At 39.9% G+C, this 19,505-nt stretch overlaps 1 protein-coding gene across 3 annotated transcripts in view; it reads left to right on the top strand.

Moving 5' to 3' along the window:
- Positions 1-16,400, top strand: part of ZC4H2 (zinc finger C4H2-type containing) — a 56,391-nt gene extending 39,991 nt beyond the window's left edge. Inside the window, exons 2-5 of one of the 3 annotated variants that reach the window (XM_008068415.2) lie at positions 8,616-8,787; positions 9,507-9,679; positions 13,537-13,699; positions 14,868-16,400. In XM_008068415.2, the coding sequence (XP_008066606.1) occupies positions 8,616-8,787; positions 9,507-9,679; positions 13,537-13,699; positions 14,868-14,981 (622 nt within the window). In that variant the 3' untranslated portion in view covers positions 14,982-16,400. The remainder of the gene's footprint in view (positions 1-8,615; positions 8,788-9,506; positions 9,680-13,536; positions 13,700-14,867) is intronic. The other 2 variants (XM_008068416.1, XM_008068417.2) reach the window with 2 other exon arrangements.
- Positions 16,401-19,505: the final 3,105 nt, after the last annotated feature.

Below are 19,505 nucleotides of genomic sequence, written 5' to 3'. Positions count from 1 at the left end.
GCGCCTGTAGTTCCAGCTACTTGGAAGGCTGAGGCGGAAGGATCGCCAGAGCCCAGCAGGTCGAGGCTGAGGTGGCCGGAAGCAGCCACTGCACTCCAGTCTGGGCGATAGTGAGACTCCAACTCAAAAATAAATAAATAAATAAATAAATAAATAAATAAATAAAATAAATAAATAAAATCAAGCTAGGAAACCAGTAAGTCCAAAAAAAGTAGCAGGACAGGCCACACACATTTGGACACTAAACAACAGATACTTAAATAATGCATGTTACAAAGATAAAGTCTCAAGAGAAATAAAAATACACTAAACTGAGTAAAATGAAAATATCAAAATTTGTGAGATGCAGCAAAAGTGGTAATGAGAGGGGAATTTGTTGAAGTGTTTTATATCCCAGGGTATAATCCATCTATTTTGGTCACTTCCTCAACTTGATAATTGGCATCTGAAATATCCTACAGCTACTATATTATACTTATTTGTAAAGGAATGAATGCTATCTTCCTAAGATCAGGAAAAAGACAAAGATGCCCACTTAAGCACTGCTGCTCAAAGTAGCACTAGAAGTTCTGGGCTGGACAATTAGGCAATAAAGTAAATAAACGGCATACAGATGGAAAGGAAGAAGTAAAACTATCTTTATTTGCAGATGACATGGTTGTCTATGTAAGAAATGCCAAGAAAACTAAAAATATATATATTAGAAAAAAAATTTTAGATCAAATAAATGAATTTATCAAGGCTGCATGATACAAGTTCAACCTAGAAAAAAAAATGGAATTTTTATATACTATCAATAAGTATGTGGAAACCACAATTTAAAATTTAAAAAAACCATTTATAATTACAAAAAAATGTGAAATATTCAGGTGTAACAAAGATTTAATAAGATACACACAGGATTTTTATGCAAAATACTACAAAATGCTAATAAAATAAATCAAAGAAGATCTGAGTACATAAAGAGACATGGAAGGCTCAGTATAGCAAATATATTACTCCTCCCAAGTTGATACATAGATTTAATGAAATTCCCTTCCGAATCCCAGAAAGATGTTTGGTAGATACAGAAAAGATTATTCTAAACTGTATATGGCAAGTTACAAGAACTAGAATAACCAAAACAATTTTAAAAAATAAAAATAATGTGTTTCCTAATTTCAAAACTTATTATGTTCTATAGTAATCAAGATTGGTATTAGCAAAGGGAGAAACACATAGATTAATGGAACAAAATTGAGTACCCCAGAAATTGACTCACGCAAGTATGGATAATCAATTTTTGACAGAAGTGCAAAAGCCATTCAGTGGAGAAAGTATAGTCTTTACAACAAATGATGCTGGAGCAATTGGATAGCCATGGGCAAGAGGACAAATTTCCATCTAAACCTCACACTTTTTACAAAAGTTAACTCAAAATAGATTGCTGTAAATGTAACCATACAACTTTTAGTAATAACATAGATAATCTGCAGAACCCAGTCCTTGGTGAAGAGTCTCAGACATGACACTTTTATAATCCATAAAATAAAAAAATCATAAATTGGACTTCACAAAAGATGCCCTTCCAAAGATAATATCAAGAGAATGAAAAGACAAGCTCCTGAGTAAAAGAAAATATTTTCAAACCACTTATCTGACAAAGGACTTATATCTAGAACATGCAGACAACTTTAAAAACTCAACAGTGAGAAAATAAATACAGTCATCCCTCAGGATACATGGAGGATTGGTTCTAGGACCCCTCTATACCAAAATCTGTGCATACTCATGTCTCATAGTCGGCCCTGCAAAACTTATGTATAGGAATAGTTGACCCTCCATATATATTGGTTTTGCATCCTGCAAAACCTGTATTTTTGATCCACATTGGGTTGAAAATAATTCATGTATAAGTGGAGTCATATAGTTCAAACCATGCTGTTCAAGGGTCACCAGGAATCCAATTAGAAAATGAACCAAAGACCTGAGTGGACCTGAAAAAGGCAAATAAGTCCATGGAAAGGTGTTCAACATCACTAGCCATTAGGAAATGCAAATTAAGTTCACTTTGAGGAATCACTATGTACTTATTATGACAGTTAAAATAAAGTGGCTATCCAGGAAGAAAGACTAAATCACTGGTGGGCATGTGAAATGGTACAGACCCTCTAGAACAGTTTGGCATTTACTATATGACCCAGCAATTGCATCTTGGTCATTTATCCTAGAAAAATGAAAACTTATGGTTACCCTAAAACTTGTACACGGATATTCTTAGCGGCTTCATTCATAATTGCCAAAAACTAAAGTCAGCCCAGATGTCCTTCAGTAGACATTGTTTAGGATTGCCAGTGCGTAGTGATAATAAAGAGTAGGCCAACTTTAGTTGGTTCTATTTTTAATCTTTTAATTTTCTACACACAAGGCATACCCCTTTGTTATCTGCTCCCAGGGTAGACTGCTTCTACTGCCCTGTCCTTGATACACTACTTTTAAAAAAATATTTAAGTCAACTTTATTTCCAAAACATTTTCTTGATAATTATAGTACTGTAAAACTTTCATTTAGGCAAAAATGTAATCACTTAAGTTATAGCAATGCAACCAAGTCCAAACCCATTCGCTTCACCACATGACAGCCAATAAATCAAGAGACAGAGAGTTGGCCAAGGAATGTGACTTTATTTCAGAGTGCCAGAAAAACTGGAAAGATGGTGGACTAGTGTCCTAAAGAAACATCTTTAGTTGTATATGCTTTGCTTGGTTTTTATCTAGGCATAGGGGAAAAGAAAGGAGCTGAAAAAATATCGTGAAATATCTTTGTCCTTGATTAATAGGATACATCACTTCTTAAAGGTAACAGTGGCACCATCTAAACCTGAAGGGACACTGCTATACCTCTGTTAAAGCACAGGCCAGATTTCCCCAGATAAACTGACTTTAGAAACAGCAAATAGAGGCTAATTCTGAAACCTATTTTCGTAACCCTGTTTCCCTCCCCTAACCAGCAGTCTTGGCCCTTCTACCCTTTAGTCAGGTTCTCAGAACTTGCTATTTCTTGCCACAGTGGGCGATAAACAAAGACTCCAAAACACCTTGGATAAAGGCAGAAATTGCAGCTACCCTATACCTCATCCCCAAAAGATGAAGCTGCCTTCTTCTTGACAATAGCCCTCCTCCCCAAGGATAGCTGTACTTTGAGGAAGGCTTCATGCCTTTGATTTTCCATGTCCAGGCAGCACTTAACTACCCCACCAGGTGAAAAACATTTGGTTTATTTTGACTTAATTTGAAGTTGCAATGTCTCCTTCTCAGCAACATAAACAGAAAAAAACATAAACAGAAATAGACATGGAAGGAGGAGGGAGTAGATAAAAGGCACTCATCCAAGCAGGGATGGCTGTGCTATGCTGATTTCTATTAAGTGGCAATGAGGGAGATTGCTCACTCGATTTCATTTAGTGGTAGTTGCTGCATCTTAATCAAATTGACTACAGATTGGGAAAACTTGGCTCAGCCCCATAAAATGCCATTATTTATGTTGACATTATGAGGTGATATCAGCTGATGGTTATTATTTTAATCTTAGTAACTAGTAATATACTTGGCCACTCATGCTGGTACATGGAAACACACACATGCATACATGTGCATGCACACACAAATGCAGTTTATTGTAGGCTCTTTGTAACAGAGTCCAAACCACTGTGGTGAAGGAGACAACCATGTAGAAGAGTTGGGCAGAATGGAAAGAAGGAGCACTATCATTTGTTAATTGCTGGCCATGTGCAGCATATTCTGTTTGAGGACTTTACATGTTTTTTTTTTTTTTTTTTTTTTGAGTTGGAGTCTCACTCTGTCGCCCAGACTGGAGTGCAGTGGCCGCTCCCGGCCACTGCAGCCACAACCTGCTGGGCTCTGGCGATCCTTCTGCCTCAGCCTTCCAAGTAGCCGGAATTACAGGCATGCACTACCACGCCCGGCTGATTTTTTGATTTATTGTAGAGATGAGGTCTTGCTGCCCAGGCGGGTCTCGAACCCGCGGGCTCAGGCAATCCACTCACCTCAGCCTCCCAAAGGCGTGGGATTACAGGCTGAACCACTGAGCCCGGCTGACTTTACATGTTTTAGCTCATTTAATCCTCACCACATTACCTGTAAAGTAGGTGCAGTTATTATTCCTGTGTTACTGATGAGGAAGCCAAGGCTGAAAGAAGTGAAGTGAGTTGATCAGATAACATCACTCTCCTGATTCATAAAACTTGAAGATTCCCTCCTTCTCTCCCCGCCACCCAGACTAAAAGTCCTAACTCATCCCAGTCTCGAAGCTGTGTTTTGACCTTTGCCAACCTCCCTAGTTTTATCTAGGCTCCTTCTTTTGCAGTAGGTACTCTAGCCACACTGGTGTTTGTTCAGTTCCTTCAATATGCCTTATTCTTCTTCTCTGGGGCCATTGCTCATGCTGTTCTCTTTGCCTGGGCTCCTCGCCTCTATGTCTACCTCTGCTCACCAGCTAACTCCTACTCATTCCTCAGGACTCAGCTTAGCTGTCAAATCCTCATGTTCTTAGAGAAACTTCTCCTGACTTCCCCCTTGACTCTCCAATGTCCCTTAGACTATGGTAAGTCCCTTTGTTGTATCCTTCCATTGCATTCTGCATCTCCCCCCCAGTACTCAGCATACGGTTTTACATGTAACCATGTGTTCAAGGTCTGCTTTCCTCATTAGATGAAACTTCCTGTCTATTTACTGCCCTGTTCTCTGCTGTATCCCTAGCACCTAGTACAATGCCTGGCATATGATAGATGTTCAATAAGTAATTGTTGAATGAATGTGTACTTAAATCCTCTATAATTAGTACATAGTAGGCACTCAATAAATATAGCTAAAACATAAATATAGTAGTTATTATTATTATTGTCCAAAAACAAATAGCTAATTAGAGACAGAACAGATTTGTACTCAGGTCTGAGTATAAAGCACATGCCTCTTTTATGATTTAATTCTGCCTGCAGAAATAGGTTCTTGGCCCAGTGCTGCCCTAACTGGCTGTATGGTTTATAGTGAGACACTATACTACTATACTACTATGAATCTCAAAGGAGTAGGGATTGGCAAAGTTCAGATTGCTCTGCATGTAACGTAGAAGAAGAGAGTAGAAGTCTAGATAGAAGGATCTAAGTAAATAAGTAGTTTACCAACACAAATCAGTATCATCACTGCAAGACAGTTGGTGAGCTGTACCAATAACTTTTGGTATGTGCATGCCCTTCAGCTGGGTAACCCTATTTAAAGGTGCTGTGCAGTAGTGGGTAGTATGTAGGCTTTGGTGTTTGAGCCCTTTGGGTTCAAGACTCAAGACCCAAGACCCAGTTTACTAGCTCTGTGTTGCTGGACAAGTCACAACCCTGAACTTAATTCCTGTCTCTACATGCCGGAGGCCAGCTCCAGGGGGTTCACGGGGACCTGAGAAGGAGGCGTGATGAGGTGAGGGAATGAAGAGTCGTGACCAGAGTTTCTTTTCAGGCACTCTGGCACTGAAGCACAGCAATGCTGATTTATTTATATCATAATTTTTGGCACACACTTAGCAGAAAGTTAACAGTAAAGGAAATAATTAACAATCAAAACATATCGAAACGATTGTATGACGTACTAATGATTTTACAATCCTTATGATTTTTGCATAATTATACAATTTAATAATGTCTACATATAAGAAGCTAGCTGTTATTGGAAGTGGTAACTTATTTATTTTTTTATTTTTTTGAGTTGGAGTCTCACTCTGTCGCCCAGACTGGAGTGCAGTGGCCGCTCCCGGCAACCGCAGCCTCGACCTGCTGGGCTCCGGCGATCTTTCCGCCTCAGCCTTCCAAGTAGCCGGAATTACAGGCGCGCACTACCACGCCCGGCTGATTTTTTTTTTATTTATTGTAGAGATGAGGTCTCACCTGCCCAGGCGGGTCTCGAACCCGCGGGCTCAGGCCATCCACTCACCTCAGCCTCCCAAAGGCGCGGGATTACAGGCTGAGCCACCGAGCCTGACTGTGGTAACTTATTAAAAGGGCAAGGTTAATATTAGTCAAAAGGTTAGCAAGTGGAAAGTAAAACTTATGCTTTATAAAGGTAAATAGTCTATATAGATATAGAGATGTTAGGCATATAACCTTTATGTAGTTTTAATGTAAAGGTCGCTGTCTGTGATGAGGCAGTGTCTATATTTTACTTATTTATACCAATCATTTCACTTTTTACTAAGTGCTGACCTTTTTGGGTTTTAGAAAGCAGGCACCAAGGGGGCCCACTGCATTTTATTTTTTCCTATAAAGATAAGTTTTTCTACTTAACAAATCTTTCATCTATCCAGACTTTTCTAACCATATCATCATCATATGCACCTGTATAAGGTAGTGGAGGGTCAAGTCATTCTAAGTTTTGCATACTACTCTTTCCTCTAGGTGCCCAGCAAATTTTTTCGTTCATATTATAGCCTATATGAGGTCCTGCTCTAACAGTTGGCAAGGGTTTGTAATATTGTTTCAAAGCTTTAAACTTGTGGCTACTCTGGTGTTGTTTGTATGGCTTAACTGTGTTTGCTTTAGTTTGTACCTCAGTTTCTGTCATTTCTCGATACCATAGTTTTAACATAAAGTAGAACAGTTAAAAGTACACTTTGTCACAGTAGGTTTTGGAGTAATTGGTTGGGTCATTGTGACCCGTTGGGTTGCTATTTGCATTTCCTGAGGCATGGCCAATGGTGAAGCATTAACTGCTTTATTATTGAACAATATAATGGGAACAAACAGGGGACCATGAGTCACAGGACATTTATGTAGAACTTTCCTCAAGACTTTCCGCGGGGCTTTGCCACGCACACGGATCCTTCTGGGGCTTTGCCTTCCAGAAGGGTGTCTTCATTCGGTTCCTATGCTGAGTCCTGGATTGTCATGGCCTCCGCCATTTGAAACATTAGCTGCTTTATTATTAACATTATAGATGCTGTAATCCATAACTTTAGTCACAGCGTTCTTTCCCAAGGAGAGAGTTAAGCATATTATTCCTGTAAGGCATAAGCATAACAATATAATGGGAACAAACAGGCGACCATGAGTCACAGGACATTCATGTAGAATTTTCCTTAGACTTTCCGTGGGGCTTTGCCACACACACGGATCCCTTCTGGGGCTTTGCCTTCCAGAAGGGTGTCTTCATTCGGTTCCCATGCTGAGTCCTGGATTGTCATGGCCTCTGCCATCTACAGATGGGATGACACCTGCCTTTTTACCCTCTTCTAAAGTAAAAAGCAATATAACATGAAATGAAATAATTATTAATATATAAAGAAAAACTTCTCTCATGAGGCGGGAGGCACAGGCAATGCTGAGGAAGGAGAGAGACTGAAGACAAAAGCAGACTGATATTAGAGACTAGAGGACAGGGTGTGGAGCTGGAGCACCAATGGGATAGACTAAGGTAGGGGGAAGGACAGCTACTGAGGCAAAAGAAAGGAGGTGCCAAATCTGAGTAAGTGGCTAGGCAAGTCCTGATAACTAGAAGTAGGGAGTCTGTAGGAGAATAGCAATGTGCCTTAAAGGGGCCCCCTTCCAAAACTTTGTGACCCTCTCTCATTGACAGGTTTCAAATGGTCTTAAACGTTGCTGAAACTGTATCACTGCCAGTTCCTTTTCTTGTTTAGTCACATACATGTGTACTTTGAAACTGTAGTCTTGGTGTGTACACTTTTCCACTGAGTATCATATCTTCAACATTTTCCCTATCACAAGTCTTTAATGGCTGCCAATATTCTAATTTTGCTCAAAACCCAGAAAGCAAATCTTTGTCTATTAATTTCTTGCTTCCTTGAATGACTTTCTTAGAATAAATTTTCAAATGTGGGATTAATAAACCAATTGGGATTTAACAATCAGATACAGGTTTTAATTTTCTAAGAAATAAATGTCCACAGTAATTCCCTTCCTCTTCCACTTCTAGAACTGATGAGTGGACCCTCTAGAACTGCTGAACAATATGGAAATCAGTAGACACATGTACCTGTCTAAATTTGGAGTTTGATTAATTAAAATTAAATAAAATTCAAAATTCAGTTTCTCAGTTGCACTAGCCACATTTCAAGTGCTCAATAACCTTATGTGCCTAATCCCTACTGTATTGAGAAGCACAGATACAAAACATTTTCATCACTGCAGATAGTTTATTGGACAGTGCTTCTGTAGCGTTTCTCAGGAGGTCACTGTTGGCATCTTGGATGGGAGTTCTTTGTGTACAGGACTTTCCTGTGTATTGAGAGGCTATTTAGCATCTCTGGTCCATGTCTACTAAATGCCAGTAGTCCTCTCTCTTGAATCAATTTAACAGCTAAAACCCTTCTCATGTTTGCAAATTCCCCAGAAGGGAACAAAAATTAACCCCAGTTGAAACCCACTCAGCTTTTATCTTAGAAGAAAATATCTCCTTACTTTTTGAGATAACTTCAGGTTGGCTCTGCTTGTATAGTAGGAAGCTTGGAAAGATGGCTTAGAAAAAAAGTCCTGGCTCAGGACCTAACTCTGTACTCCATTTTCATTTTCCTCCTTTCTTCTGCTGGCCTATTTCCTGCTTTTTTGTGAATTACAGGAACAAGACCCTGCAGATGGAGAAGATAAAGGCCCGTTTGAAGGCTGAGTTTGAGGCACTAGAGTCAGAGGAGAGGCACCTGAAAGAATATAAGCAGGAGATGGACCTCCTGTTACAGGAGAAGATGGCCCACGTGGAGGAACTCCGACTGATCCATGCTGACATCAATGTGGTATGTGGCTGCCTGGAGGCTACCTCTAAGCTCCTTGAAGAAATAAAATAGTGAGTGCTGTGGCCTGTCCTTGAGATGTGGCTGTGGCCAACCTGGGGGAGCAGGTATCAGTGCAAAATTCAGAAGTTCTGAGATCCAGCCCTGTCTCTGTAACTGACTGACAGTGTATCACTGGACAAGTCCCCTCTCTTAGATCTTCATTTTTCTTCTCTGCACTATAAAATGAACTCAGTAACCTCTGAGGGCTCTTTCAGTTCTGAGGTACCCTCATTCTGGGAGACTGGGAGATTTTCCTTGGGAAACAGAGGAGCAGGCAGTTGCTGCTGGGGTGTAGCTTAGAGTGCTCCAAAACTTCTGACCTGTAAAATGGTGGTAGACTAAATGAGCTCTAAAGACATTCCAGCTCTAAGATACTATATTTGAATCATAACTACCATTTATTGACCATTTACTCTGTTAGCTCCTGAGTGCTTTATATGAATTTAATCATTTAACCTTCACCAAGATTGCATGAGGTAGATACTATTACTATCACCGTTATGCAGATGAAACTGTCCAAATGAGGCTTGGCCAGAGTCACATAAAGAGGACATGACAGATTGAGGACTTGAATATAAATTGAACAGGCTCTGTAGCCTGTGCTGTTATTCACTCAGCTATAGAATCTCCCCGAGAACTGTAGGATCTTGTCTCTGTGCCTACCCCACTGTATGTTTCAGATGGAAAACACTATCAAACAGTCTGAGAATGACCTAAACAAGCTGCTAGAGTCGACCCGGCGTCTGCATGATGAATATAAGCCACTGAAGGAGCATGTGGATGCCTTGCGCATGACTCTGGGCCTGCAGAGGCTTCCTGACTTGTGTGAAGAGGAAGAGAAGCTTTCCTTGGAGTAAGCTGCCTACTCCTGTCCTCACAACATCACACACACACACACACACACACAAAAAACATAAGCATGCATGCATACACAAAGCCTGGCCTCAAAGTCATGATACATAGTCCTAGTCCCAGGCCTTTGAGTGGCTTATTGATTGTATGACTTTGTTTTTTGTTTGTTTGTTTTTATTTTTATTTGTAAATATTTTTTATTTCAATAGCTTTGAGGTACAAATAGTTTTGGTCTGGACTTTAAGTGTACTCATCACCCCCACCTGTGCATATTGTGCCCAATAGGTGATTTTTTTTGTCCCTCCACCACCTCCTCCTCCCCCTTTTGAGTCTCCAGGGTCCATTATACCTTCTCCATGTCTTTGCATATTCTTAGTTTAGCTCCCACTTACAAGGAAGAATTTGTGGTGTTTGGTTTTCTGTTCCTGAGTTAGTTCACTTAGGATGCTGTTCTCCAATTCCATCCAAGTTGGTACAAAAGACAATAATTCATTCTTTTTGACAGCTGAATAGTATTCAATAGTGTATATATACTACATTTTCATTATCTGCTGATTGGTTGATGGGCATTTAGGTTGATTCCACATCTTTGCAATTGTAAATTGTGCTACAATGAATATACAGGTGCAGGTATCTTTTTCATATAATGAACTCTGTTTCTTTGGGTAGATACATCTACTAGTGGGATTGCTGGATCAAGTGGTAGATCTACTTTTAGTTGTCTGAGAAATCTCTATAACAATTTCCATAGAGGTTGTACTAATTTACACTCCCACCAACAGTGGATAAGATTTCCCTTTTCTCTGCATCCACACCAGTATCTATTATTTTTTAATTTTTTAATAATGCCCATAATGACTGGTATAAGGTGGTTTCTGCCTGTGGTTTTAATATGAATTTCCCTGTGATGAGCGATGTTGAGCATTTTTTCAAATGTTTGTCAGCTATTTATGTATCTTCTTTTGAGAGATGTCTGTTTATGTCATTTGCCCACTTTTAATGATGTTATTTGCTTTTTCTTGCTGATTTGTTTGAGTTCTTTGTAGATTCGAATTATTAGTCCTTTGTCAGATGTATAGTTTGTGAATATCTTCTCTCATTCTATAGGTTGCCTATGTACTCTTTTGATTATTTCTTTTGCTGTGCAGAAGCTTTGTAGTTTAATTAAGTCTCATTTGTTTATTTTTGTTTTTGTTGCATTTGTCTTTGGGATTTTAGCCATAGGCTGATGTCCAGAAGAGTTTTCCCTAGGTTTTCTTCAAGCATTTTATAGTTTCAGGTCTGAAATTTGAGTCTTCAATTCATCTTAAGTTAATTTTCACATATCGGGAAAGATAGGGATCAAGTTTCATTTTTCTGCACATAGCTATCCAATATTCCCAGTACTTATTGTTGAATAAAGTGTCCTTTCCCCAGTGTATACTTTGTCAAAGAGGATTTCCTTGTAGGTATTTGGGTTTATTTCTGGGTTCTCTATTCTGGTCCATGGGTCTATGTGTCTGCTCTTATATCAGTACCATGCTGTTTTGGTTATCACAGCCCCATAGTATAATTTGAAGTCAGGTAATGTGATGTCTCCGGCTTTGTTCATTTTGCTTATGATTTCTTTGGCTATTCTTGCTCTTTTTGAGCCCATATGAATTTTAGACTTGTTTTTTTCTAATTATGTAAAAAATGATATTTGTAATTTGATAGGAATTGCACTGAATCTGTAGATTACTTTGAATAATATGGTCATTTTAACAATGTTGATTCTTCCAATCCATGAGCATAGAATGTTTCTCCATTTTTTTGTGTGTCCTCTAGAGTTTCATTCATCAGAGTTTTGTCATTCTCCTTGTAGAGATGTTTCACCTTCTTGGTTAAATATATTCCTAGATATTTTAGCTTTTGGTCTGCTACTGTAAATGGAATTGAGTTATTGATTTGATTCTCAGCTTATATACTATTATATAAGCTTATAATATTCTCAGCTTATATTATATGCTATATACTATTGGTATATAGCAGTGCTACTGATTTTTGTGTGTTGATTTTGTATCCTGAAACTTTACCAAATGCATTTATCAAGTCCAGGAGTCTTTTGGAGAAGTCTTTGGGATTCTCTAGGTATAAGATCATGTCATCAACATGCAGAGATCATTTGATTTCTTTTCCAATGTGGATACCCTTTATTTTTACTTCCAGGCCTATGTTGAATAGTAGTGGTGAAAGTGGGCAACCTTGCCTTGTTCCCTTTCTGAGGGGAAATGCATTAAATTTTTCTCCATTCAGGATGATATTGGCTGTAGATTTGTCTTATATGGGTTTTATTTTGAGGAATGTCACCTCTATGCCTATTTTGCTGAGGGTTTTTATCATGAAAGGATGCTGGATTTTATCAAATGCTTTTTCTGCGTCTATTGAAATGATCACATGATTTTTGTTTTTAATTCTGTTTATGTTGTGGATCACATTTATCAACTTGTGTATGTTAAACCACACTTCCATCCCTGGGATAAAACCCACTTTGTCATGGTGTATTACTTATTATGTGCTGTTAGATTTGGTTTGCTATTTTGTTGAAGCTTTTTGCATCTATGTTTGTAAGAGATGTTGGTCTGTAGTTTTCTTTTTTTGTTGTGTCTTTTTCTGGCTTTGGTATCAGAATGATACAGCCTTCATAGAATGAGCCAGGGAGGATTCTCTTTTCTTCAATCTTGTGAGGTAGCTTCAGTAAAATTGGTATCAGTTCTTCTTTGAAGGTCTGGTAGAATTCATGTGTGAGTTCATCAGGACCTGGACATTTTTTTTGTTGGGAGACTTCCAATTACTGTTTCAATCTTGGTACTCATTATTGTTCTCTCTCTCTCTCTCTCTCTCTGTGTGTGTGTGTGTGTGTGTGTGTGTGTGTGTGTGTGTGTGTGTGTTTACTGGTACAATAGAAGAAGGATGATTCTCCAGAATCATTAGGTGGCTTTTAAAATTCTTTGTGTGATTTTAATAATACAAGACTGTGTCTGTGATTCTTCTTTTTTTTTGAATTGGAATCTCACTCTGTCACCCAGGTTGGAGTGCACTGGCCACCTTCACAGCCACCCCAGTGTCGACCTGCTGGGCTCCGGCTATCCATCTGCCTCAGCCTTCCAAGTAGCTGGAACTACAGGCATGCACTAACATGCCCAGTTAATTTTTAATTTATTGTAGAGACGAGATCTTACCAAGTTGCCTGGGCTGGTCTCGAACCTGTGGGCTCAAGCAATCCACTCAACTCGGCCTCCCAAAGTGCTGGGATTACAGGCTGAACCACCGAACCCAGCTTGTCTGTGATTCCTAAGAGTTCACTTCGCAAGTCAAGATCAGAAGAGGTGTCCAGAAACCTTTAAAAAATACACACTTCTGAGCTTTCCTGGTCCTCAGGGGCTAGCCTGGGACTTCATCTCCAGACCTAGAGTTAAGCACTATGCTTGCCTTGCAGAGAGACAGAATTTGGCCCAGTAGAAAGAAGTATTTCCTAAAGGTAGAGCAGGTTGCCTGCAAAAGTGGTGAGCTTCCTTTTCCTAGAAGTATGTTGACAGAGGCCTGAGGACACTTAATAGTAATACTCAAAAGAGCATGGGATGAAGTATAGAACTGAAGAACCTTGCTAGTCCTAAGATTTCTCAATTTTCTGGGTATCTCAGGACCAGAAGGATTACCCTTCCCAGAAGACAGTGGGATTGGTACCCAGGGAGAAGAGCTTTGTGCTGGGGAAGGTACAAGAACTTTCTAGACTAAGCTGTATAGCCCAACTTTTGGTTCTATGGCATAGAGTCTTTAAGAGGGGCAAGGTTCTCCTTGCTTTCAGAATAATCCAGCCAATGTCTCTTATCTCCAAAGTTACTTTGAGAAGCAGAAAGCAGAGTGGCAGACGGAGCCTCAGGAGCCCCCCATCCCTGAATCTCTGGCTGCTGCAGCTGCTGCTGCCCAACAACTCCAAGTGGCTAGGAAGCAGGACACTCGGCAGACGGCCACCTTCAGGCAGCAACCCCCACCTATGAAGGTGAGTGAACTGGGTAGGGGCTGTGGAGGAAGCAAAGTATTCTCCCATGGAAGGTTGGTCCTGAGGCTTTCACCTTATTTACTTTAGTCTTCCTTAAACAGCCTTTACTTGGGATACAGAGGAAGGGGTGATGTTTGTGTATGTGTTTTGTTGGGCCCGCTGGTTTTGTTGCCCCATATTTCCAGAGGGGTTAGAATGTGGGGAGATTTGCAGGTCCTGCTAAAGTATAATTCTCAAAATCAGAAACATGATTCTTACACAATTATTTAGTGAGCATGTATCATAAATGAGGGAGCCAGCAGAATTACAAAACTGATTCCACAAACATTTGAGGAACAGGTTAAATCTGCTCCCTGTTTTTGTTGAAGTTTTATTGGCACATATGCGTGCATGTGTTTGCACACTATTGCAAGCACCATGTGTGCATGCTATTTTCTATAGCTTCTTCCATGTAAAATGAAATTGAGTCGTTGCAACAAAGACCATATGATCTAAAACATCTAGTTTTGTTTTTTTTTTACTTGAGTTGCAATTTCACTCTATTACCCAGGCTGTAATGCAGTGGCACGATCACAACTAACTGCAACCACAACCTACTAGACTCAGGTGATCCTTCTACTTCAGTCTTCTGAGTTGCTGGGAGTACAGGTGTGCACCACCATGCCTGGCTACATTTATATATATATAATATATAAAAATATATATATATATAATATATAAAAATATATATATATACATATATATATATATTTTTTTTTTTTAGAGACAAGGTCGTGCTATGTTGCCCAGACTTAAAAAGTCTTAAATATTTACTATCTTGGCCTTTACAGAAAAAGTTTGCTAACCTTTTTCTAGAAAAATTAAATAGTTCTTGGGTGAGACCAGTAGACAATTGTTCCAGTACAATGATGTAGTTCTTGTTTTGCCTTATTTTCAAGTTTTAGACACTTATTCTCAATACTCTTCTCTGACCTGGTTTATATACTTTACTCTCATCTTCTATGGCCTCTAAGAGTACTGATCTTTCTACTTAAGTCTTATTTGTTGATTACTGCTTTCTCTTGATAGGAAATTACAGTTGTTTTCTGAGTCCTGAAGGATCAGACGTCTAAACTGTGGCCTAGAAGGATCTGACCACTAACTTTATTTGTCCTGTGTCCCCCACCAGGCCTGCTTGTCATGTCACCAGCAAATTCACCGAAATGCACCTATATGCCCTCTATGTAAAGCCAAGAGCCGGTCCCGGAACCCCAAAAAGCCAAAACGGAAGCAAGATGAATGAAGAGAGGGAGAGCACATGGAATTCTGCTGATCATAACCCGACCCCTTGGCCAGAGTGATTGGTGTCCTGATGTAAAACAACCCTTCCCCACTTTCACCATGTCTCCTATTTAATGTGATAGAAGCACAACCCCTTTCTCACTTTGCTCTTATTTCTTTCTGCTCTTGGGATTTCTGGTTTAGGAAACGATGTGGTTCAAGTGCTAATGACAGTATATCTGATGATCTCTTCTCTCCCACTCACATTTCAACCCCTGCCCTTATTTGGAGGTAAGTGAAGAGCAAGAGTCCCAGATGTGATTCTCTGTCATTTGTGCCTGTTGCCTGGAGCCTAAGAACTGTAGGGTCTGAGGGCTAAGAGAGGCCCATATCCTGTTTCAGGTAAAGGATTCAGTGTTTTCCCTCCCAGTACTTTTGCCTTAGGCTTGAAGGGACAGCAGTTTTCTTGCTGGACTTCCCAACAGACTGGGTACATGTATCTCCCCCATTCTTACCCTTATCTCACCCTTAAGCCCCAGAAATAGCTTGGACAAGTTCTCTCTTTCATAATCACTTGGGAGGTTTGACTGTTATTCTTTAACTACCCCTACCTCAGTCTCTCAGATACACGAAAATTTTTAGGTAGCAGGCTATATGCCTGGGGATCCTGAGATCAGTGAGCCTTTTCCTCATACCCCTAATCTTTGTATATCAGTAGTAGAGGTTTTTTTCAGTGAAATGAGGGAGCAGACCCATTCTATTAAGTCTTGCCTAACCCACTGCCTAAGTAACAGGCTGAGGGCTCTGCTGTAGCGGCTACTTTAGGCTGAGAGGGCTTACAGGCTGACATCTGTGTTAGCTTTTGTTCTAAACTATTACTCTGGCAGCTGCTCAGTGGAATATTGCAGGGAGAAAAGAAATGGATTTAGACTGAAGTGAATGCCAATCACTTTACAGATGCAGGTGGGTGGGACATTCCTTCCATTCATCTCTCCCTCTCTTGGGTCTGCCCTCTTCTGTAAGGCAGTCTCAGCTCAGGACAGCTACTGGCCACCCTTGTCCTGTGGGTTATACAGGTGGCTTTCCCTCTCCAAAGAAAAGGTGTCAGACTCCCCAAGCCCCACAGCTCTCTTCTCCACCAAAGCCAGGTCTCCTACTCAAGTCACTCTTGGAGTTAAGAGATAGGGATGGGAGCTGGAAAAGTTTTAGCCCTAGGTCCGAGTCCCAGACTGGGAAGGAGGGATATTTTTCCTTCCTTCCTTAACTGTAGTTTTACATTGCCACAGTGTTTATGTATTCATAATATAAATTTCCTCTTCCCTTTGAAAATATGTGTTATAAGTCTGTGCAAATCCTTTTAAATAAACATTTGTTCATTGGAGTAAATTCTGACTAAGTGCTTACTGTGTACTGGATAATACAAAATATGTAATGCCATTTACCCTTCTGGGTATCTCTTTTTCACTCTTATTCACTCCAACTTACAAATGAGAAAGCACAATAAATTATGTAATTATCATAATAACTTCCATTTATTCACCACCCGTTCTGTGCCAGGTCCCTAGGCAAGTTACTTTATATAAATGATTGTATATGACTTCCAAAGCAACATTACAAACCAAGTATGCTTATGGCCATTTTCCAAAACAAGAAACTGAATGTCAGCAAAGTTAAATAACTTATCTAGAGTTAAACAGGTAGTGAGAGGAAGTTTTAGGATTTGAACCCAAATTTGTCCGATTCCAGAGCCCATTTAGAATTGGTTGATGATAGAAGTGGTTGAAATAACTCTGGGCCCGAAATCAGGAGCTAGATGTCCAGTGACTGATTGATGCAGGGATATAAAAGCCTGGTTGCCTATGGAGATACAATAGGGAGCATATTTGAAGGGGCATCCTAGCGTCAGAGCTTCCCACAGGATAAGCTGAGGTTTCCATTAAATGTATGTCACAGGTTAACATCTCCCTCTGTCCACTTCTGCCTCTTTTCCTTCCTTCCCCTCTCTTTCCCTCCCCTCTCCTCGCCTCCCCTCCACTCCCTTTCAAAGTATTAATCCCTAGGGCTTCGTAAGTAATATCCGGTACACTCATCTGTTCCAGTGCCTCTCAGAGAGCTCAACAGCTGAAAAAAAAAAAAGAAAAAGAAAAGAAAAGTTATCTGTGCTTCAGTGTCCTCATCTGGAAAGTGGGGAAAATAAAAGTACCAATTTCATGGGGTTGTGAGCAATGCCAAATACTTAGCAAGCTCTCCATAAGTGCTGATTTCCTTTTCTCCCCTGTGCCTCTGGGATCAGGTAGATTGCATGACCAATCAAAAGAAATACTGTTTATCTTGCCTGATATTACGCCATCACCCCAGGTTATGTACAGCTATTTTTAAGACTGCTTTTGAAGTGGCCTAAGCTCACTCTGGATAATCAACTATGTAACTTGGAGTATACCTTAACAGTATAGGCCTCAGTAGATCCCTATAAGGTATAGGAGGCAAGGTCAAAGTTCTGCATCCTTGGCACAGTAAAGATCAGGTCTTTCAGTTCTGTTGTAGTGAAAGTAACAGGTTGATTTCTGAGCACCATTATCCAGGCAAGCCAATTCTTAGGAATACTTTTCAATGAGAATGAAATAATCATTTAATGAGCACCTATACCTGCCAGCCACTTGGTAAGGCACTACTATGCCATTTAGTCTTTCTGGTTCATATATCTATTGCTGTGAGACAAACCACCCCAAAACTTGGTAACTTAAAGCAATGACCATTTATTTGTTCATGATTTTGCAATTTGGGCAGAACTTACTAGGAATGGCTAATTTCTGTTCCATGTGGCATTGCCTCAGACAGCCCAGTCAAAGCTAGAGGATGAAATATGGCTGCACTCTCATCTAGCTCCTCAGTTGGGATAGCTGGAACAACTATGGGCTGGATGCCCCATCCGCCTCTTTGTAGTCTTTTATTCTCCAGGGTCTCTTTATCTCCATTTGGTCTCTCTCTTCAGTAGAGTAATCAGACATTTTTTTGACCTGGTAGCTGGCATCCCAAAAGGTGAAAACCAAAGCAGCAAGGCCTTTTGTGTCATAAGACCAGAAGTCATACAGCAACACTGCTGCTGATCTCAAAGAAAGTCACAGGGCCAGATTCGATTTAAGAGGTCGGAAAATAGACTCTATCTCTTGATGGAGGAGCTGCATGCATGTCAGAAAAATTATTGCCAGTTATATCTACAGACAATCTACCATATTTTCTGATAACATTTCAAGGAAGGTGTTATATGTGTCTATTTTTACAGATGATAAAATGAAGGCTCAGAAAGGGTAAAGTAATTGCCCAACAAACAACTAGTGGCAACTGTCTGGCTGTGAAGTCTGTACTCCTTTTGCTTAAGTGCCATGCTGCAGGTGAACCCAAGACCTGTTTAAGGAAGAATAAAGAAGGGAAGAGATGGAGCAAAAATAGAGTGAAAGAAGACAAGGGAAGTAGAGAAGACAAGGGAAGTAGGGAAAGTCAGAACAGTAACAAAAGTAAGAAAAGTTATCCTTTATATTGGTAATATGCTTTATACTTAAAGCACCTTCTTCAACATTCCCATTTCATGTTCACATTAATAACTCTGTACTGTTAATAGAGCATGTATTACTATCATCCACATTTTAAAAATGAAGTCCAGAGAAGATCACATAATAAGTTAACAGCAAAGCCACAACTAGAACTTAGACCTTTCAATCTGAAAATCACCCCATGTGGAAGAGCTCTCTACATGCCGATACAGCAGGGATGAATCGTATGCATGCTTTATGCCAGAGGTTGCTGTTCTTAAACTGAAGGTAGGAGCTCACTCCACAGTGAAATACCAGGTGATTTTAGCAGTTCTGCTCTTAAAATTCAGTTCCCTGTTACTCAGCTTTCCCACAGCAACTATCAGCATCTTTATGATTATCAACAATTCCCAAGGTGAACTTTGGGAAGGCTGTTAACTCAGGGACACTGACACTTGGATTAGTTGCTTAAACTCTCTGGGCCTAAATTTTCTCACATATGAAGCAGGAAGAGTAATAGTTTTTTTCTGCATAACATTGTGAAGATTAGGTGAGCTAATACATATTAAGTGCCTATGATAGCACCTGAAAAGCATTCAATTAATGGTAGCTATGAGGAAATGTATAATGATGATGTTTAGCTTCCTGAGAAGCCAAAGATGATGATGATGAAGACTTACTCAGAATTACAACTTAGAAGGTTCAATAGGTGAGGAGCTGTCCCTATGTAAGGCCTTCCATAAAGGGAAAGCTGACAGCTTGGAGTCATGGTGTCTTTTCTGAGGATTGATGAGACTATGAGGCTCGGCTGCCACCAGCCATTGAGTTTGTTTAATGGTTGTAAAAGATACCCTTTTTAGGAACTATGTAGAAATCCCTCTTTCCACTACATCCCCTTCTGCTTGTGGCTGGGGAAGGAAGACCATCCTTAAACAAGCACTTCCCATCAGTGATCTAGACCCACATGGACTTCAGTGGTTTTCTTACTGCACAGTATAGGAAAGTGACACTAATCC

Source organism: Carlito syrichta, unplaced genomic scaffold (assembly GCF_000164805.1).
Source record: "Carlito syrichta isolate Samal-C Ts95f unplaced genomic scaffold, Tarsius_syrichta-2.0.1 Scaffold310827, whole genome shotgun sequence".
Classification (NCBI taxonomy): Eukaryota; Metazoa; Chordata; class Mammalia; order Primates; family Tarsiidae; genus Carlito; species Carlito syrichta.
This window is presented reverse-complemented; position numbering and strand designations above follow the sequence as displayed.